This window comes from Fusarium redolens, assembly GCF_020744475.1.
Source record: "Fusarium redolens strain MPI-CAGE-AT-0023 chromosome Unknown BKA55scaffold_6, whole genome shotgun sequence".
NCBI lineage: Eukaryota > Fungi > Ascomycota > Sordariomycetes > Hypocreales > Nectriaceae > Fusarium > Fusarium redolens.
In genome coordinates this window covers 2,142,020-2,165,683 of record NW_025763669.1, presented here as the reverse complement: position 1 = coordinate 2,165,683, position 23,664 = coordinate 2,142,020, and the positions used below count along the sequence as shown (strand labels likewise).

Genomic DNA, 23,664 nt, shown 5'->3' with positions numbered 1-23,664 from the left:
ATGTGAAAGAGGAAGTTTGGCGAAGGCTTCAAACCCCCTCCAGTATAACAAAGTCATGTGCGCCAGATGCTGTGTCCATGTCCCGAATGCAAAAAACTGACCCGTCTCATAAGTCATGGGTAAATAAGGCAAAATCATAAGTCTAAGTCTTTGTATTTCCTTAGTGACGACTGTTGGGGTGCCATTCTGAGTCTGAAGCGTTCGAGGGGCGTCGCTCTGATCGCTGAGCAGGAGGTGAAGGAGATCGTGAGATGGGACGACCAAACATAGACGAAGGAGTCTGTGTTGGGGGAGCCAGGTCGAGAGAAGGTTGTCGAGTCTGACGCCAGGAAGCGTAGATCTGCTTGCAGAGGTGGGCGGTCATTGTGTAAGTCATTTTTGGGGTATTGTTAAATCTGAAAGCGAGGAGGTATTGTGAGAGCGGTTGTAGTCGTAGGATATAAGTATTAGTCGAGGTTGTTCGTCGGGGGTGGACCCAGGAGAGTTGAGTTATACGGATGGATATTGTACAACTAAGGCAGTATGTATATGAAATTATGTGTAAAGTGAAAGTCAAAGACAAAAGGAAGACAGACTGAAAGAGCAGACCTTGTGTTTAAGTACTTACCTTAGTAGGCTGCCTCAAAGGAGGTGCTCCTTCCTTAAGCCAACACGTCGGTACCTGGAGTGGACCTGACCTACCTGCCATGCTCCAACTCTTCCGCTTGTATCCTTGTGGGGTCATCTTCAACGACCAAAAGGAAAGTGCAGTACTTACTGTACCCGCACCTGCCACTCAAGGTAAACAGTGAACTGCTTCCGAACCGAAGACTGGGCAGGCAGGAGATCCCGAATGGGAAGGGAAAGAGACGACCGGCCAATCATAACCCCGCTAATTGTCAGAAACGCCCGACTTTTTGAGCTGATGTGGCAGTGAATCGTATGACCTGGGCTTGGGCCTGGGGATGAATGGGGCTGAATTTTAGTTGGGCACTTGTGGCGTAAGAGATTACCCCTGTCTAACCGAAGTCTGTGTCTTTCAACTCAGCTTCTAGACCATCTATTTCATCATATCCAACAAGGTCGAGAACAAAGGGGTTCTTTCTTTGTTTCAAGGAGAGATGAATTTAGAGAATTTGTTTCTTTGCTGACTCTTTCTACCTTGTCGTCTCACTACGATAATTAATTGTTTTGAAAACCAGCCATCGACGGTTGACACTTGTGTATAACGTGGGGGAGGGTCTGAATCATCTGTTGCTGACACCATTCGCCTTGTTTATTCCTCATTTTGGCTTTGACTCTTCTGAGTGATTCGTTTCGTGTTCGTTCTTTACCTCGACGTGAGCCCATGGCCCATTTTTGATTATCTTAGTTGCCGATCATCGGCCCCAACTCTGATTCTGTCCAGCAAGTCGTTTCATATCATAAGATATCAACATATGACTGGACCAACAAGTGTAACCTGATCTCTTTTGTTGGGCATTGTCTTATCAGGCCCATACTAGTCAAGCGTTCCTACTGGGCCTCTTGAGGCTAAGATACACATGGGAGCACGTCCAACTGGTGTATTCAACTTCATAGCGGGTTTACCTCAAACTCACGGCAAGGCTGACCAAGGAAATTCAAATCTTTTACTATTCGAACTTTTCACATTAAACCCTTTCCCAATAGACGCCAGGTATATCGTCCGTGCTTACATTATGAACTGCGCTCTTATGACAGAACACCATCAGCGTCCCAAGAATAATCAAACCCGCTACAAAGTATGCAATAGTTCCCGAAACAACCAGTCGGCTAGTATAAATTCATCTGTTGATCCGCCTCAAGCATAAGCTCTCCCAACCATGATATCCCCTACAGGTCTTCCAGAGAAGGTCGCGTGTCCTGCGTTCATTCCTACACCTTCTCGCACCACGCCCCAACGAACCTCGAGTGTTTCAACGCCGCCCTCTCGCGGTACTCGGTGGCATCGTGCGCTCAAAACCGCCGAACATGTTCCGCCCACTAGAGCAAGTGGGTTGCCGGCCGGTTCTCCGCCTTCAACGGCACCACGGGGATCCACCTGCCGGAGTGCTAGGCCAGCAATACCGAGACCTAGCAGCACAAGTAGCACGAGGAGGATAAGTAGCGGTAGGGGGCTGAAGCCAATTCCCGTTGTCGATCCCTTGCTGTCGTCCACAGACACGAGATGAATGCCCTGACTGAGGAGAAAAGCCATGGCTGTAACAAGAAAGAAGAGTATCCAGGATATGGGTCGAGGCAAGGTGAGGTATAGTGAGGTCGTCTGTGAACCGAGTGGCTGCCCTGAAGATACGCGTAAAGGAAGCAGATCCGATGTAAACTGCGAGAGCTCGTGAGACAGGTAGAACAAGGTGAGGAGCGCGTTACTCGAAAGGTACAGCAGACCCAAAAGGAGCTGAGGCAACGCAGCCACAACGGCCAGGCCAGACCTTGACGTGCCCGAGGGCAGCTCATACACCACTGTCGCCTTGCCAAAAGTAGAGAAGGCCTCCTTAGGTTCCTTCACAACCCCCAACGCCAGAGCCGCAGCTGCCATCCCCACAGGCATGATCCACGTCAAGAACCAAATACACCATCGGTTGAATGAGGGAACATTAAACCAGCGGCTTGTCTTGGCATACCAGTACTTGCCGTCTCGATCTCCCCATAATCCCTTCTTGATCTCTTCCTTGGTGATGAGGCATGAATCCTGAGTGCTGACATCGGGGTCGGCAAGAAAGGAGCTCAGAGCATCACCGAGCGTGACGAGTGGGCTGAATACTTGTCTGGTGAGTGCTAATGCGACAGCAATGGCATATGTGAGGATGAGAACGACATTGATTAGCGTAATAGCGGCGAGAAGAGGTCCGTTAACATTAAGCGATGACTTAGATTTCTCGGCTTGTTCGGTAGTAATAATTATGGAATTATATCTTTCAAATTGTTAGTGACAATCCATGCCGTCAGATTCTGTGACGCATACATTACTTGGGAAAGGAGGGCAAACGCCATCATGATACCTGACAACGTTGCCCTGGTCGAAGAGATGAGTGACATGTTTCGGAGAGAAGGAATACCGATGTCGAGCCACTTGAAGGTTGAGTGGGCGTTGTCTACCTCGGCACGAGTTGGGCTGTTGAGAATTTGAACGACATAGTTGGCTCCAGCGATGAGCATGATGGCAAACACATTCACGGCTGCCAAGATTCCTCTAGCGATACCTTCAACTGTAGTCGAGCTACCCTCCATTAATGACGATTCCCATGTTGACATATGTCCCTGGGCTGAGGCGAGGGCGAGACAAGCGACAGAAGCCACAAGAATCAGGAACGCCAGGAACATGTTGGCTGCAACACCAGCTCTCCATCCTGTCATAAGAGATCTGGTAGGCTGCGGTCGTTCCTCCATAAGCATCTTCTCCCGTTCAGCCCTCGGAGTACCCGGCCTCGAGTTGTCTGGTGTACTCGAGGCTGAGTGAATAAAGTCGAGTTGAGATTCCCGTGGGCGTTGAAACTGTCCCGGCTCGGGACTATCTGGAATGCGATGCCTTCGGGCGAGAGTCTCCGGCGTCTCGCCGCGCATAAAGTTGACTACATAGTCAGGGATGATGTCGCTACCGAGAACGCTAGAGACAGAGCGACTGATGCTGCCGGCAGCACGGCGAGGAAAAGAGCCCGAACTGTGCGGGATAGACCGAGAGTTGGAGGGTCGGCGAGGGTAATTTGGAATGGAAGATCGTGAGTTGCTGAAGCTGTGAAAAGGCCATCTGACAGTCTGCCGTCCTGAGGAAGTGGTGAAGCCTCGAGTCCGACTAGTCGGGGGTCGTGTAGTCGTCGCGGAGCCAGGTTCTTCTGAGATACTATCTCGAATTAGTTGGATGTCGTAGTCAGACATGACTACTGTTGTTTGGTTACCTTTCGAAGTTTTCAAAGTTCATGACTGAGCCGGGCTTCTCCCACACCCATGGTCTGAATGACCGGGTAGAAGGAGGCCCCTCCATCGTATAGGCGGTTTGGTTTATAAGATGACGGAGGTTGAGGTGTGACTTGTTCAGAGGCTATCACACAATGTGGCGAATTCGATTCGAAGATGTAAGCCAAGGGAGATCGATCATGTACGACACTCGTTGGTCAACAGTCAAAATGTGAAGGTGCGTTGATCACTGGGTGACATCTGAGGTGAAAATGATGCTCTATGGTCAAAAAGGGTGGAAAGACTACAATGATGAGCGCAGCTCGCCTCAAGGATAGCAAATATACCAAGGAAACGACAGACTAAACAGAATGGTAAATGAGTGTAAGAAACGAACGAATAATCAACAGTCGACAGACCGTAACGAATGAAAAGAAGGTCCGTAGAATGGAAGAGAAAGAAGAGGGGAGAGAGGACCGGGAAGTCGTTGGACCAAAAGAGACGAGAGACACGCTCAAGATCTCGTAACCAGAGAAGTGGTTGAGGGATCCTAGGCTGTACAAGGATCCCGCATGGGACCCTAGCATGGGCCTTGCAAGCATTTGCATGAATTAGATGGACGCATGGAAGCCAATCAACCCAGCCTGATGCCAACGGGTAACCCGCAGATGAGGGTCGTGCTTCTGTTTCGACATCAGCTATGATTGCCATGGCCAGGAGCCTGGAAAATAGAGTAAGCATCAACCCACTCATTGATATGCTGGGTCGTTTCGTTGCTTCAACATGGACAAACTGATAACGATAGCAACAAAGAGAGAACGGTCGAGAGTGCTTGATGGTTGGGTAGCAAAGAATCAATCGAACCCGTGGTTTGCTGTCCTCGCATTGCCAGCTCAGCAACCATGTTGCACATATAACTCCTGTATTAAGACGGACGAAACGCAGATCCCACAGCCCAATGACGAAGGCGATGACTGCACAACTGCTACTTCAACCGCATTGTCTAGACTTCAATACAGTCTAGACCCAATGTGAAGTTTCTGGACTTAGCATCACATCACGGCTTGGTCAATGAGCGCATCATCATGATTCCTCTTCCCTCTCCTGTCAGACATGACCCTGAAAAGAGGCATCGACATGAGGCTGTGCATTCAAGACGGGAATAAAAGCGGACTCTAGAGACATTTGGACGAATGGAGTGACTCGATTCTCAAGCCGTGAAACGACTAAAAAGAAAGAAACGCGCACAGAAGTTGGAAAGAGTAAAATATTAATTGAAAGCTGAAGCTCGAGACGTTGGAGATGCAAGAGGCTGTCCTACCCCTGTTGCCCCACAAGGCATGGTTCGCGTTTCATGTTTCCCAAAGCAGAATAGCTCACGTTGCAGGCCGAATTAAGGACTCCAAGTCGCGGACCAACCGAATCCCACGATTTTGACCAAAACGAAACAGCAGGTGAACTAGAACTTCTTTCCTTTCTTCCCGTCGTCTCTGGCGTCAAAAGAATTAATTAATTAAAAGGCTACGATCTAGAAATATGACTTGCTTCTCCTCTGCCCCATGCTCATCCCGGCCATGCCGCATCGCCAATAGAACTTCATAGCATGCACTTATTCAAGGTTACATGGTGAATATCCACTGAGGATCAAATTAAGCATTGTTCCCCAGAACAAATCCAGGGCTGGTAATTCTCGATGGAAACCTCATTACAATACGAAGTAGTATCACACTCTTGAACACCCCTTGACCAAGATCGATTTCCGTTCGTGATGCTATATTATTCACTCAGTTCCCAAGAATATGCACCTATTTGTGATCCCTTTCACGCATTGATAGTATAGTATAGCCATTTCTCTCTGGAAAGAGAACCTATTCATAACTCCCCGCTCAAAGCAAAAAAATGGAGGAAAAGAAAAGTCAATCGTTAACGAGCGCCCTGACTTCTATGCGCATAACATATCATGTCAATCCACACCCTTATCTCTCTTCGTGGTGATGCACAGGCCATGATCAATCCCGTCATGACTCGATCTTCTCCTAGCAGCAGTTTATACAAGCACCATCTCTGCATCTTTCCTACAGGCCACTAGTTCAATCGGCAACCGCGCTTTCATCCACTGCCTCTCCCTGCTTCGCTGCTGATGGAATACTAATGTTTGCGCGAGACTTGTACTGCGCCTCGGCGAATCGAGCCCAGTGTTCTGGATCACTTGCCTCCATGCACTTGAAAGCAATATCTCGATCCTCCTTGAATGCCCTCACGGGGCCCTTCTCCTTCACAAGTTCCCAGATTTCTCCACCAAGATCCTCGGCCAGTTCCACAAGCATCCTGACATGTTTAGGATCGGAGCCGATATCATCGATTGTACTGAGTAGGTCAATCTGCTCCTCCTTGATGAGACCGGCACGGAAGCGATGACCAGCACGGAGAATTCGGCCTTCTTCTTCAACCAAGATCTTGGCCATAGAGTTGGATCTCGATAGCGGCTTGCCTCCGGTAATTTCGCCCTCATCTTCGTTGTCTGATAGAGCCAAGGCAGAATCCTCGAGTGGTAATGTAATCGGCAACTCCTCGCTCCCCTTCGTACCTGCACGAGGACGCTTTTGTAATGCAGGATCCTCACGGGTATCTGGGTACTCGTCCTCGAAACGCTTGATAATGCCTTGCAAAGTGTCGTCGAGGAAGGTTAACCTACGGAGGTTGTGATCATCGTCAGGATTTGCCCTTGCTTTAATGAGCGCCGGCTGGAGACGTTGGCGAATCTTGCGTGCACCCATCAACAAGTGCTTGGACATGTCCTTGGCCTTTCCACCTGTGGACAAGTTCGCCGAAGGGCTTGATGCACCATTCTCAATCTCACGAATAAACTCGCCTGATTGTCTCCGCGACTCATCGCCACGATTCTTCAAGCAACAAGCAAGCGCCTTGACCACACCAGTACCTCCGATGACATAGTCCTCGTCAGGCGCTGAACCGTTGTCGTCGTCGCTTTCGTCTTGGTCCAGTACGTCGTGTCCAACAAGATGCGCGAGAACATCAGGATAAGGTGGCAACTTATTCTCGCCAGCCTCCAGATTGTTCTCGGCAAGCGTCGATGCCATAACCGCACCTGTGTCGGTATCGGGAAGTCGTTCCATGTTACGAAGGCAGTAGGCAACAACTTGCTTGGCCATGGCCTTGACAATCTCTCCAGCATGTTCACTAGGAACCTCGATATCCACACAAATGAGACTCTTGGACACACGAGCTGCGGCAAGTAAAGAAGCATAAAGAGCGCAAGCTTCTTCTTGCGCTTCCTCTGTGTTAGCATCGGCAAGCTTGACAATCTCAGCGTTGTTGGTGATATTGATATGCGCCAGCGTTTTAACCTCAGGGAGCACTTCCACTATTGCGATCGCTTGCTCTGGTGTCATCGCGGCATCTTCTAGATGCATACGTTTCAATACCTTCATCTTGGGAAGATACCTATGTATAGTCAGTATACCTAAGTCAAGCTGAGAGTAATCAAGTACGTACCTTCTGAGCAGACCAACAGCGCTGGGGGTTGACTGGAACAATGCTGGGTTTTGGGACAAATCAAAGAATCGCAAATTGGGTAGCTTGACCATCACAGGCAAGATTTTGCAGAGTGCTGACGGTGTCAAGTTACAATCTGCCATGCCGAGTCCCCAGAGCGTCGTATCATTTTCGATAGCTGTAGCCAAGGCTTCAGTATGTTGGCTGAGATCATTGCCACCCAAGTCGAGACCTTCGCAGTGACCTTCTGTGAGAAACTTGACAACATGCTTCATGCCCTCTGCATCGATCTGGTTGTGTGACAAACCGAGTCGTTTCACGCCACATTGAATCAGGCCGTCCACGATTGTTCCAAGCTGCCCCATTGTCAAACCCGTTTGGCCAATGTTGACCAATTCGAGCGTTGATCCTCCTAGTCGCTCACCCAGTGCAGTGGAGAAGATACTCGAGATACTTCTAGGAATATGAACTCCATTGTTGAGTGACCCGTTTTGTTGTGATTGAGGCTGGCGCGGGAACTGAATATGAGAGACGTCGAGGAATTTAAGCGATCGGCATAAATAGATGAAAAGCGAGAGATACTTCCATCCATCAGGACCTATTTTGTTGTTCTTCAGGACAAGTCGCTCTACTACGCCGCCTTGCTCTTCATCGTCGTGCTTGGGTTTCCGCCGCCTTACAGCTGGTCTCTTGGCAGCGAGCAGACCAGCAAGGATAACTCGTAGACCTTCGTCGTCAAGTCCGCTATTTTCCAATAATATTTCCCTCACAGGAACGATTGCAAGGTAATCCCCAAGAGTGATAAGATCCGGTAATTGGAGCCAATAATCTGTTAGATCAAGTTTGTTAACCGTGCCAGTTGAGGCATTGTAGTTGGCCGTATCAGTGAGTTGCTCAGTAATCTTTTTCAGAATTGGCGTTTCGCGAAGCTGGCAGCATCTTCGGTATACTCGGACAGGGTTCGTTGTAGGTGCCGTCTGAGGCTTGTTGGGCTCCGGGTCATTGGGCGGCGTTTTTGTTTTGGCCGAGTCATCACTACTGTCATAATGAATTTCCATGGGAATGGATCCGTTGGCTTCGGCGAGTTTTCGCTTCTTCTCCTTTCTGGCCTTGCGCTCTTCCTCGCTCTTCTTCTTCTTTTCCTTTTTCTTAGTGTTTTCCTCCTTTTTCTCTGACACAGGAGTTGGACTGCCATTGGCCACTTCCCTCACTTGTTGAGGAGCTTCACTCCCTTCCTTCTCGGGTTCCTTTGGCAATGTTTCTCCTGTAGTCTTGACCTCTCCGTTGGTTTCCTTCTGCTCTTCCACAGCCTTTGGGTTCTTAAGGGCCTCCCCTTCACCCTTCTCAGTCAACTTCTTTTTCTGAGTCTTGTCGGTTGTTTTAGGTAATGAAGAATCGTGGTCAGCATATTTTGGCTGAGGCGCAATCTCAACATCCACACAGAATGCGACTCTTCTTAGTTTGGCACAAGAGAGCTCCGATATAGGACATCTTTCTCGACTTTGGTCGACATTCAGAACCACCCTGTCGACAAGGCCATGACCGAGTTTTCCGCTTTGTGAAAGAGCCCCATTGTTGGAAGAAGACAGGCGCCGGAACATGCCCAAGAAGCCGGGCTGTCCACTTCTTGGCGGAGCTGGTATATAAGGACCATCGCCCTCAGGTTTCGCAGCATGGGGTAGCACGGCGTTCTTCGTATGTGGCAACTTGGGAGGAACAGGGTCTGACGGTGGCACGGGCGACGATTCTGGTATGGGAGCTGGCGAAGGAGGACCGGCTGGTGGTGTATTAGAGGAAGAGAATTTGGCAGAGATATTGGAAAACCATGAATTGCGACGGTGAGGCGATGTGCCAGGAGGAGTCTGTTTATCTATAGAATTGGAGCGCGAAATTCGTTTTGTAGCTGAAGAGCCATTTGGAGTCGTGGACTGGCCATTGGTCGAGGTATTGGAGTCTACGGAGGCATTATCTGTGGGAGCCGAAGCCGGCGACTTCGGTCTAGAGTTTGCGCCAGGGATCTGTCTTGGAAGAGCTGCTGAGGGAGTTTTGGTGGGTGGTGAATTCCTGGCTGCTTTATCTATTTGCGTTGTTAGCTCTAGGCCTTGGTCTACAACATCAGGGCAAAAGACGCGATGCGCGTTTTGGAGTTTGGGCGAGTGGCGACTAGGAAACATGCCTTTAGAAGCACCATGGGTCATCCAGCTGACATCAACGCCATGAACCTGCTCCATAGTGGGAGGGGAGCCGAGACGGCTGTCGAAGATGTGAACGAGATAATGATGATGAAGAACTTATACAAAGTTTAAACAGTGTTTGTAAAAGTCGAACTGGAGGAGGTGAAGGATGAATGAATAATGAAAGGAGGAGAGAATCAGCCAGAGATAGTGATTAGTGAGGTGGTGGTACTGGGATGGATGCCATCGATGGCTCTAGCCCAGAGTAAAGGTAAGGTATGGATGGCTAGCGAATCCTGGAGACGGGCTGAATGAGGTATAGTTAAGAGCTAGACTATTATAGTCAATTACAGTAGAATACTGGGAGCGGTTCATAAAGTACAGGTACTTTATGTGGGCTTCCTAGAGGTAAGGTACCTTAGGCTTGGTCTGGACTGTGCACGAGGGGGTCTCGACCTGGGTTTGGAACAATGACGACGGAGGATTAAAGAGGAGGTTGAGATAGAAAATGGGAGCAAACGATGAATCTGTTGTGTTGTATCTACAAAGTGGAAACGTCAGGGAAGAATTATGGCAAGATCCAGTCCAATAGCGGGGTAGGGGTTTGTCACGAGCAGTTGAAATAAGGCACAGTCCAGCGCAATAGCATAAAGTGTTTGAAACAATACAAGGCGGCGGTCAGTGAGGCAGTCAGTGAGGCAAAAGACAATTCATCTGAGTTAGTCTTATTACTATGCTGCTGACCAAGAGGCAAAAGCCCGAACCCTGTTTGCTGATCAAGACTACCTACCTTGGCTACGGATGACAGCCAAGTCACTTGCAATTCAGGGTCCGACGAAATTTGTAATGCCCACAATACAGGCCCTGTGATCCAAGTGACGCTGAATTGCTCTGTCTCGAGCTGAATCTCGAGTCTCACCCAGTGATACAGTAAGATGAGCATCGCCTCGTCGCCACGCCTTGTAACGGGTAAAGGAGGCATTGAGTTCAACAGCCCAGAAAGTAACCGTAATTGTTTGTATCAGTACATGTACTTTTACCTTGCCTCTCATTCCCCTACCCGCCCGCATGTACCGAGCCGACCGTACCCCCGGCTGTATCGGGGCCCTCTAACCCGGGCACGGAAGTTTAGTATCAAAATGGACGTCAGTGCAGAGCGCGGTTATTTCAATGATGTAGGGATCCAGGTGGATGTAAGCGGGCTCTGAACCCGCCAGTCAACTGAGCAAGTTGAACATTATACTCTGTACCGCTGCTGTATGTATAAATCCTCAGCGAAATAATGAGTGGATTGATTCATGATAGTCGTTGCACGAGGTCAAGATAAACCCTTGTTCAATGCATGCAACCTTCGGCTCAGCCCATCATGAGCAAAAGAGCAAACAAAAGACGTCACACCTCTCTCACAACCACTCAATTCTTGCGACAGGCGTTACCAGAATTGGTTATGATGAGCTTTGTTCCAGAGACCAGAGTCTGAAAATCCGGCGTAACATTCATTAGTCAGGTCGGTTGTGCCCTGAGATTCGATTCTCCTGCTGTATTGGACCCTCCATTTCTTGGCAAACGATGTCATTAGAGTTCTCGGTCGCACAACATCTTTCAAGGGAGTCAAGAAATGGGCATCAGTCCAAAATTATATTCAGAGATGCCGAGTTATGCCCTGGTCTGTGCCGAAACTTTTCTCTGAACAGTGAACCCTTTTAACATCGTGGGCCAGTCTCCCTTTTTCTTACCCACGACAGTCGTCCTCAGACTGCTGCCGTGCTGTAGAGCAGGGTTCACCTCGTAGGATATATCCGATCTTCATTTCCTTCGATTGCATCAGTTGAAGAACCCACCGGGTCCATCCGATCCGACACCAACTGTGATGGGAGTTTTATAACGTTACGTCGGGCCCCCTCTCACTCTCTCAGCACGCGCCACCTTGTCCAAAATCGTCACCAATCGCACAGACTGGAATAGACTGAACGATGCTCTCGGCCGCGGGATCATGACCTTCTCCGAGAGCGAAAGGCGGGCCCCCAATCTACCATTCACAAATAGAGCAGAGGAGAAACTCTCTCGAAATACTGCTGAGTCCGCTGTTATTGAATCTCAACCAGCATTACCGGACCTACTGTATTTATCAGGGTCTTGCGTACTCCATAATACCCACATCCTGACCATTTCCGAAGAGACATCTCTAGCTTCGGGCTCTTTTCCGAGCAATCGAACAGTCAGTCGGTTTTTCTTCAAAATCAAATTCCGTATAACCAAAAATAAAAACAAAAATGAATATTATAGGAAATCCGAGATATCCGGAAGGAACCTAATACTAGAAACAGCTTACCGCTATCAACTCTATTAGACATGAACTTCGGAACTTTATAAGATTAGCGGAAATCGGATGGGTTCCATTGTCCTCTTCGGTCGGAATTGCTGTTAATAGTAGCCATACGAGATAACGCCAATTGCTGACAGTCATATCAAGTGCTGGCAACGTCGTACAACCACAGGAGCCATCTCGATACTTGAGATCGTAGTGCTGAGGTTCATGGCCAAGATTCAGCCCTGAAAATAAGATTCACACTAATCCTGCAGCTACAACGCTAGGCCCGCCAAGGGTAAGGGTTCCTTTCAATTTTCGCACACACGCGCACACACATTTCAAACACATGCAGCATGGCAAGCATTAAACAGTTGGAGTAATGAGATGCCCGTTCACCACAACTATGGAATTTGGCTGGAAGGTATCTTTTTTGGTAATTCATTCATGTGATCCTGTTTACGGACCTTTCCTTTCCTCGAAACTCCAAACCCAATGCCAAGGTTAACAATCCTCAAATGCCCGTGACCTGATGAGATAAAGCAACTTTTTACTCCTGCTGGAGGAACTCCTGGATACGCTCCTGTACGCGCTGCTCCTTCTCCTCCTTGGTGAGCTTCTTGGTCTTGTACTTCTTGGAGATCTCCTTCCACTCCTCCTTGGTCTTCTTGGGAGCATCGCTCTCGGCCTTCTTGAAGGGGTCCTCACGGATGGCGGCGTGGGCCTCAGTGTAGAGGTCCTCAAGACCCTCAGCCTCGACGTCATCGTCGACGTACTTCTGGAACTGACTGCGGAAACGCTCCTCATCGTCGTCGGCGAGGGTCTCCATGTACTCAGCAACGTGGCCGCCGAAGATGTAGTTTCGGAGGGTGTCGGCATCGAGCTCCTTGGTCTCCATGTCGTAACCGGGGAATCGCTTCTCGGAGTGGGGGACGAGGATACCACCGTCGGAGGCACCCTTCATGGCACCGAAGACACGGGCACCGGTGGAGGTTCGCTTCAGACCAACATCGAGGAAGACCTTGAAGGGGCGGCGCTCGCCGTCATCGGTCTCGGCGGCCTCAGTGAGCTTGAACTCACCGTCAGCCTCCTCGACACCAGTGAAGTCCTCGTCGAGGCCGAGCTTCTTGAGGGCACGGCGGGCGATGAGGAGACCGGTAGCGTAAGCGGCGGCCCAGTTGGTGAGACCGTGCTCGATACCGTAGGCCTTGAGCTCGTGCGAGTAGGCAGAGACGAAGACCTTGTCGCCAGAGATCTCAGAGGTCACGATCTGGCAGATGATGTCCTTGTTGGTGAAGCGGACGACCAGGCGGTACTTGGGAGCATTGTACTTGTTCTTGGCCTGGGTGATAAGGCGCTTTCGGGCGTAGTAATCGGTCTTGCCCTGCTGGCGGCGCTTGTACTTGGTCTGGTAGCGGCTACAAGATTGTCAGCAATTTCTCTAGGTGGAGAGGACCCCAGAATGAACTCACCTGTAGTACGCGCTGTTCTTCACCAACTTGTGGAAAACCTATCACAAAATCCCCGAGTCAGCAATTTGCGCTTCAGATTTGCTCTCCTCCTTCCGAAGCAACTTGCGGTGACTCTTTCAGAGCAATTGGCATTTCTGCCGTAAAAGATAAAACACCAAGGGAGTTCTTCTGCGAAGACATTCCCTTGCGATAGGCCTCAACTTACCATCTTGACGGTATTTGCTCAACGACGACTTGAGTGTTGAAGTTTGGGAAGTTGGTGCTGAGAGAGGAATAAGCCCGTAAATTCTCAATGGTGGGGGATATTTTCATATAGCCCTAATCGCCTAAAATCGCTTAGCTTCGTTTGTGCCTGCTTGGACCTGGGTTGGGGACGAGTATCAGTCACGTGGCTGAGACTCATCTTATCTTATCTCCCCAAGACGCCAGCCTAAATGGGGGATCTACCGAGGCTCCTCGGATACCCCATGCCTCGGTGGAGTCTTTCCTGGGGTTGAAGATCGCAAGAATATGTCGAGGAGTAGTTAGATAGTTGAGTTCTTACATATCTCAGTTCCTAATATTCACTCTGGAGTCATAAATCTATAATCTCAGCCCTTTCCATCTGTCAAATCAGTTATTATGTCAGAGTCTAAGCCCAAAGTCCTGTTATTCGATATAGGGGGTGTCTGTGTAAGTGATTCATGACAAAATGTTTACCACCAACTGTATTTTGCTTCTCAATCCTCTGGATGGCTCCATCCTAGATGTGTAGTTATTTTCCTCTCACCCACAATTACTAACCCATCCAGGTCGTTTCCCCTTTCCAAGCAATCCTCGACTATGAGCTAAGCCTCGGAATCCCTCCAGGGTGGGTCAACTATTCAATATCCAGGACTGCTCCCAACGGTTTCTGGCATCGATTAGAGAAAGGAGAAATCCAGATGAATGAAGAATTCTTCAAGGGCTTCAGTCAAGACCTTCATGATCCAACTAGATGGGAGACCTTCTACAAGCGAGAGCAAAGCAAAAATCCCAGTCTCCCAAAGGAAACCCCTCCAGTTCCTTCAATCGATGCAGAATGGCTTTTCAATGAGATGATGACCGTTTCTAATAACCCCGATCCATGGATGTTCCCAGCATTGAAAAAGCTGAAGGAGGATGGGCGATTCATTCTCGCGGCTCTGAGCAATACCGTTATCTTTCCGCCTGGCCATAAGCTCCACCTTGATCATTTCTTCGACGAGCCTGTGCGGCAGATATTTGATGTCTTCATTTCCTCCGCCCATGTTGGAATTCGAAAGCCAGATCCTGCCATGTATAAGCTGGCGCTTGGCCGAGTAAATGGGTTCGCGAAAGCCAATGCCCATTCAGGTCGGGGGGAAAGCTTGAACTGGGAGGTTGGCGTCAAGGCAGAGGAAGTAACTTTTCTCGATGACATCGGAGAGAACTTGAAGGAAGCACGGAAACAAGGGCTGCGAACAATCAAGGTGAACCTTGGTCGAGCATTCGAGGCTGTCGATGAGCTGGAGAGAGTGACTGGGTTGAAGCTCGCTGGTGATCATCCAAGGATACCAGTTGAGCCAAAGGTTCAGAAAGTCAAGGCAAAAATGTGAGATATACCTAAAGATATTCAGGGACACTTATATATCAGATCTTCCTGGCGACATAGACATAGAGAATATCAGATACCTCAACCTTGCCATCTACTGCAGCATTGTGCCACTCTTCCTTGAAATATTCCCTTCCTTTGACTCTTAATTCTTCTGTGACAATTGAGGCAGTCAGAGGGCCATTAACAACGTAGTCAAACTGCTCATCCGCCTCGTCAAGACCGAAATACGTTGAGCCAAGTCCAACAATCTTTTCCAAGGTCTCAACCTTTTCAACCACGAAACCACGACTTTCCAATATATCACGAAAAGACTCTTCAGATTTGATCCAGCTTCGGTTGGAGGGGAATGGCATGCCCAATCGGCGAGCGACTTTCTCTAATAGCAGGCCCGAGCGAAGGTTATACTCATGAGTGATGTCGATGGCAACTCTGCCGCCTGGCTTAAGATATTCCCGCCAATGCGCGACAACTTCCTCTGGGTTTTCTAACAGAACAAAGGCACTTGAGCATAGTATGAGATCAAAGCCGCCCTTGTCTACATGTGGACAACCGGTCAAATCAGTGGCGTTGTGTCGAACAAGTTTTATGCGGCGATCTAATGCTTCGTCGTGCTTCAGTTTCTTGCGTGCTTCTGAAAGCATCGCTTCAGTTATGTCGACACCAATGACAATTCCCTCATCACCGACGTGTTTTGCTGCAATGACAGCCTCCAGGCCAGTTCCACAGGCGAGGTCGAGAACGCGATCGCCGGATTTGATGGGAACAAGTTCCATGAATCGTTTGCTGTAGTCGGGATGCCAAGAATCCTCATAGTTGGTTGCTCGTTCAGTGTACATGCGCTGAGCGGCATCTGATTGACTTTCAGTTGAAGGCATGACGAGAGGGTGTGTAATCAAATTGTGGGAGTATCAACCAATGTAATTTTGATGGTAGTGATGGGTTCGTCAATCAATTCAATTGATGAGCGATCTTTGTGTTGTTCTAAGAGTCAATCGTGACATATTTTCTTGATTGACAGGACCGGCGTGTTGTTACACCGATTACACTTATATGAGTAGTCCTACTTGATTGGCTCCTCGTCACGTCTTAACGTACCTGCATACTACATTATGTAGTACAAGTTCGAATCGCTGCATTCCGACTAGAGGACCGTGATTCCTACTCGAGCATTTACAACTCAGTTCTATATCAACCGACTCCAATTTAACTACAGGCTTGATGATAATTCAGTTCGCTTCTGCAGAAGTGACGCCATGCCAGAAGCTATCCCCACAACTCGCAACGGCCCGTCCGCGTGGCTGTGATGCTACGATATCTTCAGTACCACTGAAGAACGCCTCATAAGTGATATTGCGCATTTAAGAAACACCAATTTTGGAGCGAACTAGGACTGAATCTGACTCGAGGCGCCCTCGGATGCCTCGTGACCCTTGATGATACGACTCGCAGGGGGCGCAGAGGTTTCGAGACAAGGGTATGTAGAACCAACTGCATAAACTAGGCATCTACCAACATATCTTGGAATGGCACACTCGCTGACTCTTTATTCCTCAGACTCGAGATAACCGCCCTCTGCAGCTTCAGCAATGATTTGGGCGACGATAGAGGTCAATGTGTCAGTAATGCTCTTGCCATGAGTGAATCACGTCGTTTCTGTCGAGCGAGTGTACGTAAGTGAGATGGTAATACTCAGACTATCAGAGACGGAAATAACTATATAAATGAAATGAATAGATTATAACTCTTCTCACCAAGCACGTCATATCATCCATCGTCTTTCTACAGAGACTCCACCCAGCTGAAGTCCTCCCTGGCCCGTTTTCACGACCACGGTCTGTGAGGCAGACACATCGTGCAGTAGTAGGAACCTTGGAGGCCCTCCTCACAGACACTGCCCCCAGAGGGCGCTTAAAGATACCCTCACCAAGTTATATATCGTCAAGCTTACCTGCGCTGCAGGCATCATGTTGGCATAGAAACCATCACCAGCCTCTTCTTCTTACAGCTCGATCCCAGTTAACTCGAAGTTCAGCTTCTGGGCTTGTCCAATATGATCCCTACCACTTCCAAGATTGTTTGGCCAACTACTACAGCGTCCCTCTGCGAATTACTCGAGGTCGATACCGACGTGAAGAAATGCCATGCCTTGACGAAGAAGAATGCTCGTTGCAAAAACAACATCAGCCAAGCCAACTCTACACTTATTACTTGTCTTCTGAAAAAAGTCATTGTCCATGGAAGCTTCTCTGCTGCTCAGACCGCACTTGAAGAAGTCTCTGACTTGATTATGTGTAGGCATCGTCATCGACAAGACGGTCCCCTTCGTCTGGCCCAGTGGGCGGAGATTCTTAAGCCCCTTGAGGTTGTGCTTATCAAGAAAGAAGACACCAAAGACACTCTCAAACCCGATGAAGAAATAGTTAATGCATCACCAACTACTCCTGTTATGTCCTTCCAACAACAGGTTCAACCCAAGAGCGAAACTCCCAAGCCCACTACCACTTCTCGTCGCAGATCTCAGTCATCCCCTTCTACCCCATCAAAATCGTCCCCAAAGCTTCTCCTACCCAAACTACATTCGCCCAAAAGTCCCAAATCCGCACATGAATTCGAGGACTTCTCCCATCCCCGCTCGACCCTAGAGACCAACAAAGCAATGAAGAAGCTACTCCTTCGCTCCTTGCAGGAAGAGGAGACAAAACATGGAGGTTACATCTACCTCTATACCTATTCTGAGAGCTACCACGACGCACATCCTTATATCAAGATAGGCTTTGCTCAGGACGTCGGTAGGCGTATGCGAGAATGGAAATACCAGTGCGGCTACGAGGCCAAAGTGCTCGGTGAGTTTCTGGCCGAGCACTACGTCAAGGTTGAGAAAATTGTACATGCTCAGCTCTGGAACCAAAGAAAGCGAGAAAAAGGATGCCCAGCTTGCAACATTCGCCACAAGGAGTGGTTCAAGGTCGACGCTATGACTGCCTCAAAGATCATTGCTCTGTGGACTGGCTGGATGAGACAGGAGCCATATGATGAAGAGGGAAATATCCTGGATAAGTGGCGTGTTAGAATTGAAGGCCTTGACATGGCTGATCCTGATTGTTGGGACTTGCTTATCAAGGGGCTTTTTGATGGCGATGTCGAAGAGTCTGAGCTGTCCGAAGAGGGAGATAGCTTTGCGTGGTCGAGTGATGAGCAGTCCAATATCTCTGAAGAAGATGCACTCGAGGATTATGATACTAACAAATCTGAGATTTCTCTCACTGACGACGAATCTGACGATGAGGTATCTGTGGGAGATGACGATGAGTGATAGGATCATGGTGTTACAGGACATTTTGGCACGATGTAAGATATGGGCGGCGATTTTTGGCATTCTCTGGGAGTTATTATGGCGTTTTTCAATTTTTCCCGAGATTAACTATGATACCCTGCAATTGCGAATATTCATTTCAACCGCCTTTCGTTCATGCGTTGATAAGTTCATATATAAGCCTTTAGGGCCCAGTCTTTGTTTAAGGACGGTGACTAAGAAATTCAATCAGAGGCTTTAATCTTCCATGGCATTTCTTCCAACAGCCCCGGAGACCAAGTCGGTTTGATTGCACCCTGATATGCATCTTCCCCAACTTCTCCTGACGACCCCTGAAATCTGGACTCGAGCCAGTATTTTAGCCAGCGTATTTCCTTTACCAGTTTTGATGTACTAGCCATGTCATTCGTAGATTCTTCTTCCAGTGTTGAAAGAACGAATTGTTCCACCGCTGCCCTGCGCAATCGTTCTGCTCCTTCATAACGTGATATCATCCGATCCAGCACATTGCTAAGATCAAGCGTCTGTCGAACAGACTGAGTATCCCAGTCAGGAATCTCAACAAGAAGCAACCTTGCAGCTTGTAGCATGACATAGAGAATTTGATCGCATGTAAGTATTGAACAACGTAATAGCAGATCAACAGACGAGTCAAGAAGAAGATCGAAAAAGGACTGCATTGTCTGAAGACAGTTGCGCAAGCATGTCAAAAGATAGACGAATTGAGGAACACCCTCATCAGGATGGCATGCCACGATAATTGCTGGTTCAAAGAGACGCACTAGGAGATATAAACGGTAAAGCTCAAACATCTGGCTGTATGTTTCAAGACTGTGGTTGGGAATTGACTCTGCTAGGCGACTCAGGTCATTGCGGAAACGACTTCCAGTTCCTTCGAGAAGGACAGCATATGGTCTTAACAGCGTGCGCTCATGCGGCTCGCCAAAGCTTCTTGAAAGTCTCTCACCCATCTGAACGAACCGAACAATAGACTCTATTGAAGAATCAGATGGTATTGCTTGAGCCTGGGAGACAGTCTTGAGATATGTCTCCATGTAGGGTATGTCGAGAGGACTTCGTCGTGATTGTCTTGTTGACACACTGGAAACCTTTGTCAGATAAGAAATAAGGTATATCGGTAGACTCACATTGACAGAATGCAATACAGTCCGAGAAGAGCTCGTATCTCCTCCAATGAAATTGTCATGTGTGCTTTGCCAGGCGTTCCAGAGCTTAGTGTTTGAGCTGACAATATGTCTTGTGTGATATTCAAGTTATGTGCACACCCAAGTGCAAGATACGCCAGATTGGTGACCTGACTATTGTCAATGTGACACCTGTGCGCCCTGTACGACTTATCAGCATAAAATTCACAACCATCAGATCGACCTACCAAGCAATGATCACCAGTACACCCTGTAGTATATCCAGAGTCTTGTCTTCTTCAACCATTACCCTAAAGCTCAGATATGCGAGTATGTTGCGTCTCGTCTTGGCCACTCTAGCTTCAGATAATGGCGCAGCGGCCATCATTATAGCACGAAATAGAAGCGGACTGTCTTTGTGCAGTGATTCTGCAGTGTGATGACTCCCGACTGTCACGAAGGGGAATTGGGGGGTGAATCCTTCGCGGAAGAGGCTAAGAACTTGAGCTGCTTGTAGCCATGATAGTCCAAATGGGGGCTGGGAAGTGCCTATATCAGGCTTTGTGTTTTTCTGGGCTAGATTCCTGGCCGACTTGTCATATCCTGGTGCTTGTTGATTGTTATTGCTGTGTTGGCCTGGCTGCGGGATCTGGTTCTTGCGGCTTATATTAGTAATTTCTGGCGAACTATTTGTGCTCATGGTAATGACTTGTTCTTGCTCTTCGGAAGTGATACTGTTAATGATAATCAGCTATACGTTGCATGTACGTTCGCATTCATCATACCTATTTCCGTGGTCAATTCTACGAGGCCTTCTCAGACTTCTTGTGTTCTGTGGCAAACAGTCCTTCTTCATAGTCTCACACCTTACTCTGTTACTCTAACATGATCACAGACATGGCCTGGGAGGTATTGTACCTATCGCAAATGTGCTTCTCCAGATTCCCTTCTCGGAAGTGACATTTTGCTTTGACTCTTGCGCAAGGAGCGCATGCTCGTTGTCGGCGGGGTGGACTAGGATCTCTGCCTATCATAGTGACCGTAGAGAGTAACAATTGAAGTCTGGTAGCTCCAGGGAAACTTATACTCCAGAGATTCACGTCGGCATCGCCCGTTGTTCAAAGAAGTCGTCTATCATACCAGTGGTGCAACTCTTGAAACGCCACCGGGATAAAGATTAGCCCGATAGTGCTTCGACGGGATAGAATATACTTTGGCGCACTATCAGTTGGTGCCCCGGTCGAAGGTAGAGTTAAACAATTTCGCAAAGTCCCATATCCTCGTTTGTGTCAGAGATGAACAACGACGAATGAAATCTATGCTCGACATACGAAGCGCTTGAATTGAATGGCAATCCTACTCAGTTTCCTATATATACGGGCATATAATGAAGAATGAACGCCCCTGACACCTTTGTCGATGAGTGCCGTCTCATACCCATCCAGCCCTGGATTATTGCGGCCAGAGCCAGCCTAAAAAATGGTATCTATTTTCAAAAAGCAATCCTGCTAAGATGCTGATAGCACTTGTTTCCAGAACGCCACGCACCAAAACAAAAATTCCCCAAAACACCCTTTCCCACCAAGAACCCCTCCCCTCCAACACTCTATTCATCATCCGATATGTCGATGACAGGTGTCGCGGGTGGTCTTGGATGCCTACTAGCATGGCCGTTAACCGAACCTTTAGGTTGTGGCGCCGGTGAATCGTCATCAGAGTCATCCGGCTCCCATACTGCAGACCACGTACCATCAGGAGCCACTTTGATGTTTCTTGTCCGCATGTCGCCATTGCTAATCAGCGAGCGCCTAACTGCCGCGAGATAATCATCCACCAAGAGACTGATAGGACGTGCATCGAGTCCACATATTGGACACCCCCATCTGTCCACCAACGAAGGTTCTTCCCCCTGTTGCTGCGGGCCGCCTCCTTTTTGTGGCTCTTTCCGAGGTCTGGTCTCCAAAAATGTTTCCAAATCAAAACATTCCAAGTGCTTGCATTGACTGCCCCTTACAGGAACCGTAACCCTCACCTTACTGAAAGGGTCTGCCAAGGAGATTGGCAAAGTCTCATCCTGGACGATGATGTCGTCTGAATCCGAGGGACGCAAGCGACGTATTATCTTGTACCTAGTCTCCTCTGCTGGGAAGCGTCGTGAGTGTATTAGCTCGTTGATTGCGGCATGGCTCATCGTCTCTACTATCTCAATCGCCATAAAATGCTTATATCCCGGCTTCGAATTCTGCTCGACAGCAGGATAGCTAATGGTCATTTTGTTCTCGCCCTCAACTAAAAAATCCGTGAGCTCCAGTGGCTGATCTTTATGAAAATGTTGTTTTCGGCGCAGCTCGAGGGACTTCGAATTCAGGTCAAAAAATATATGGCTAGGCCAGCATGTTGCAGATATCACCCAATCTGACTCAGATGGCTCGGCTTGTGTCTCAGGCTGCACAACCATGCGCAGCCGGTAACGACGAGAGCCCTCGGAATAGTAGCAAAACGGAAGACCAATCCCCTCGATCTTCTTCGCCAACTTTTGTAGCTGATCTTTTGTCACGTTGAAAGACAGAGACCGCAGTCCTCTTTGAGGCTCAAGGGCTAGAGGCTGGTATACTAGCTGTCTGATAAACTGATAGTATCGGATTTTGCCAGGAGTCAAGGGAACGCGCCTGGGACTGCGTACACCGACGTACTGCAAACCAACTTGAAGTGAGCCAAGGCCATACGGACTAGCTGGATACTCGTTTTCTGGTATTTGTTGAACGGGCCCAGCCAGGGAATACGGATAGCTAGCAACTGGTACTTGGTATGCTGGATTCCGTGGCCCAATTGGCTGAGCGGAATAAACATGAGTTGGCGTCGCTGGCATCATCATGTTATACTGCGACGTAGATGCCCTGCGCGGCGGGTTTAGTTGATTGTATGCCATTTGAAGTTGCGGGGACTGCATCGGCTGGACATGATGAGAGTTCATCTGTGAAACTGGACTCGAGACTAGCGGCGTACCTGCCGGCTGGTAATACGGTGCCTGGCTTTCTGTATATGTCCCGTAAGGGCTAGGAAGCGCCCGAGATGGATGCGCAAATGAGGCTGCTCGTCGTTGTAATAGAGGATTATTCGGCGGTAGAATGGCTGTTCGTGAAGGGCCATTCGATGGAATGACAGGAGTGTTAGTCGTAACTGGAGATCTCCGGTTTGGTTGTATCGGAAGCGACCCGGCGCTTGACGACCTGGGTAACGGATGCTGTGGTAACTGGGGAGACTGGTAGGCAGTGGCAAAAGGAGGCGACGACGTTGCAGTGTCAGTTTGGATGTGGAGGTGATTCGGTCGTCGCGGGCCCTGAATCCCACTGACACTGTTGCCCGTCGAAGGCGTGTGATTGTTCATAGACCCTGGGCTTACCACCCTTGGGTCGCCTATTGAAGGCCGAGCAGCTAGCGCATCGAAATGCGGGATGAGAGAAGAAGATGAAGCCGGTGCGGTATGTGTGGGGTAAGAAGGGTTAGTTGTTGTGGGTGGCAGCGATTGATGTCCACGTTGTGCAGATATATGAGCACTCGAGCCTGCATCTTTTGGCCGTAAGAGTGAGTAGTTTGTCAAAATAAAAAGCGAATTTCTGGAAAACATACTGGATGTTGCTCGTTGCGCCGCCGACATAACAAAGTCCCGATACTTCATCGCAATTGTCTCCCTGGCGCGGTTCAGGGATTCAGGGGGCTCACCGCGAGCCTCATATGCAGCTTCGTCCTCCCTGTCCTGATCAAAAATAACGTTCATCGCACCTGCTATAGGGCCGTCATTTACACCAAGGCTTCTGCGAGTCATGGTGAATAGCATAGCCTGTAGACCTTTGGCTCGGCACCGCAGAATGAATATCAGCTCATATGCGAGCAAAGGATACTTTCGTGCCTGAACATTTTGTGAGAGCGTATGCCAGGCTGTTGCCAGCTGGATGAGAAACGCAGAAATGTCTCTCGCCGCTTCTGTGTTGGGAAAGACCCGAGAAAACTCGGCGATGGTACTGGGAAAGTTGGCAAACCATTGCAGATGTGCATGGGACATATGCTCATTCTTCCTAAGAATGGTCTGCGCTACGTCAAAGGCAGCATCCAGAAGGCCTGGCTCCACTAATCCAAGGAAGAGCGCATGTATCGGCCCTCTGTTTAAGGACCAAGCACAAAGTGCCTGGTGAAAGGCAATGTAGAAGAAATCCTCGTTCTGGCATGCTTCCGCCAAGATTCTATATCGTG

The 23,664-nt window shown here is 48.8% G+C and overlaps 11 protein-coding genes across 11 annotated transcripts; 2 read left to right on the top strand and 9 right to left on the bottom strand.

Moving 5' to 3' along the window:
* Positions 1–160: 160 nt before the first annotated feature.
* BKA55DRAFT_509126 (uncharacterized protein) lies at positions 161–376 on the bottom strand (the record flags this gene model as incomplete). The annotated part of the gene is made up of 1 exon (XM_046187502.1): positions 161–376. One exon carries the CDS (start codon positions 374–376, stop codon positions 161–163), a length of 216 nt encoding a protein of 71 aa, XP_046051356.1.
* Positions 377–1,565: 1,189 nt separating this feature from the next.
* Positions 1,566–3,994, bottom strand: BKA55DRAFT_330958 (uncharacterized protein). Its single transcript, XM_046185715.1, has 2 exons — positions 2,963–3,994; positions 1,566–2,912 (listed from the first exon to the last, which is right to left on the bottom strand). Exons 1-2 carry the CDS (start codon positions 3,871–3,873, stop codon positions 1,802–1,804), a joined length of 2,022 nt encoding a protein of 673 aa, XP_046051355.1. The 5' UTR covers positions 3,874–3,994; the 3' UTR covers positions 1,566–1,801.
* Position 3,995: 1 nt separating this feature from the next.
* Positions 3,996–4,821, bottom strand: BKA55DRAFT_330965 (uncharacterized protein). Its single transcript, XM_046185716.1, has one exon. The coding sequence runs from the start codon at positions 4,642–4,644 to the stop codon at positions 4,117–4,119; it is 528 nt and encodes a 175-aa protein (XP_046051354.1). The 5' UTR covers positions 4,645–4,821; the 3' UTR covers positions 3,996–4,116.
* A 1,160-nt stretch (positions 4,822–5,981) lies between these two features.
* BKA55DRAFT_593011 (uncharacterized protein) lies at positions 5,982–9,638 on the bottom strand (the record flags this gene model as incomplete). Its single annotated transcript, XM_046195484.1, has 3 exons — positions 5,982–7,356; positions 7,408–9,484; positions 9,596–9,638. The coding sequence occupies 3 exons, from the start codon at positions 9,636–9,638 to the stop codon at positions 5,982–5,984; spliced, it is 3,495 nt and encodes a 1,164-aa protein (XP_046051353.1).
* Positions 9,639–12,109: 2,471 nt separating this feature from the next.
* Positions 12,110–13,680, bottom strand: BKA55DRAFT_565040 (uncharacterized protein). The gene is made up of 3 exons (XM_046192521.1): positions 13,567–13,680; positions 13,362–13,399; positions 12,110–13,307 (listed from the first exon to the last, which is right to left on the bottom strand). The coding sequence occupies exons 1-3, from the start codon at positions 13,567–13,569 to the stop codon at positions 12,440–12,442; spliced, it is 909 nt and encodes a 302-aa protein (XP_046051352.1). The 5' UTR covers positions 13,570–13,680; the 3' UTR covers positions 12,110–12,439.
* Positions 13,681–13,730: 50 nt separating this feature from the next.
* Positions 13,731–15,030, top strand: BKA55DRAFT_565038 (HAD-like domain-containing protein). Its single transcript, XM_046192520.1, has 2 exons — positions 13,731–14,033; positions 14,153–15,030. The coding sequence occupies exons 1-2, from the start codon at positions 13,983–13,985 to the stop codon at positions 14,954–14,956; spliced, it is 855 nt and encodes a 284-aa protein (XP_046051351.1). The 5' UTR covers positions 13,731–13,982; the 3' UTR covers positions 14,957–15,030.
* Positions 14,991–15,830, bottom strand: BKA55DRAFT_507513 (S-adenosyl-L-methionine-dependent methyltransferase; the record flags this gene model as incomplete). Its single annotated transcript, XM_046187345.1, has 1 exon — positions 14,991–15,830. The coding sequence occupies one exon, from the start codon at positions 15,828–15,830 to the stop codon at positions 14,991–14,993; it is 840 nt and encodes a 279-aa protein (XP_046051350.1).
* Positions 15,831–17,005: 1,175 nt separating this feature from the next.
* On the top strand, positions 17,006–18,268 carry BKA55DRAFT_507705 (meiotically up-regulated gene 113-domain-containing protein; the record flags this gene model as incomplete). The annotated part of the gene is made up of 1 exon (XM_046187359.1): positions 17,006–18,268. The coding sequence occupies one exon, from the start codon at positions 17,006–17,008 to the stop codon at positions 18,266–18,268; it is 1,263 nt and encodes a 420-aa protein (XP_046051349.1).
* A 110-nt stretch (positions 18,269–18,378) lies between these two features.
* On the bottom strand, positions 18,379–20,352 carry BKA55DRAFT_565033 (uncharacterized protein). The gene is made up of 6 exons (XM_046192519.1): positions 20,332–20,352; positions 20,199–20,279; positions 20,123–20,147; positions 19,662–20,062; positions 19,417–19,614; positions 18,379–19,369 (listed from the first exon to the last, which is right to left on the bottom strand). The coding sequence occupies exons 2-6, from the start codon at positions 20,267–20,269 to the stop codon at positions 18,493–18,495; spliced, it is 1,572 nt and encodes a 523-aa protein (XP_046051348.1). The 5' UTR covers positions 20,270–20,279; positions 20,332–20,352; the 3' UTR covers positions 18,379–18,492.
* On the bottom strand, positions 20,259–20,574 carry BKA55DRAFT_565031 (uncharacterized protein). The gene has a single exon (XM_046192518.1). The coding sequence runs from the start codon at positions 20,445–20,447 to the stop codon at positions 20,289–20,291; it is 159 nt and encodes a 52-aa protein (XP_046051347.1). The 5' UTR covers positions 20,448–20,574; the 3' UTR covers positions 20,259–20,288.
* A 154-nt stretch (positions 20,575–20,728) lies between these two features.
* Positions 20,729–23,110, bottom strand: BKA55DRAFT_330754 (uncharacterized protein). The gene is made up of 2 exons (XM_046185714.1): positions 23,044–23,110; positions 20,729–22,990 (listed from the first exon to the last, which is right to left on the bottom strand). The coding sequence occupies exon 2, from the start codon at positions 22,799–22,801 to the stop codon at positions 21,020–21,022; it is 1,782 nt and encodes a 593-aa protein (XP_046051346.1). The 5' UTR covers positions 22,802–22,990; positions 23,044–23,110; the 3' UTR covers positions 20,729–21,019.
* Between the last annotated feature and the right edge of the window lie 554 nt (positions 23,111–23,664).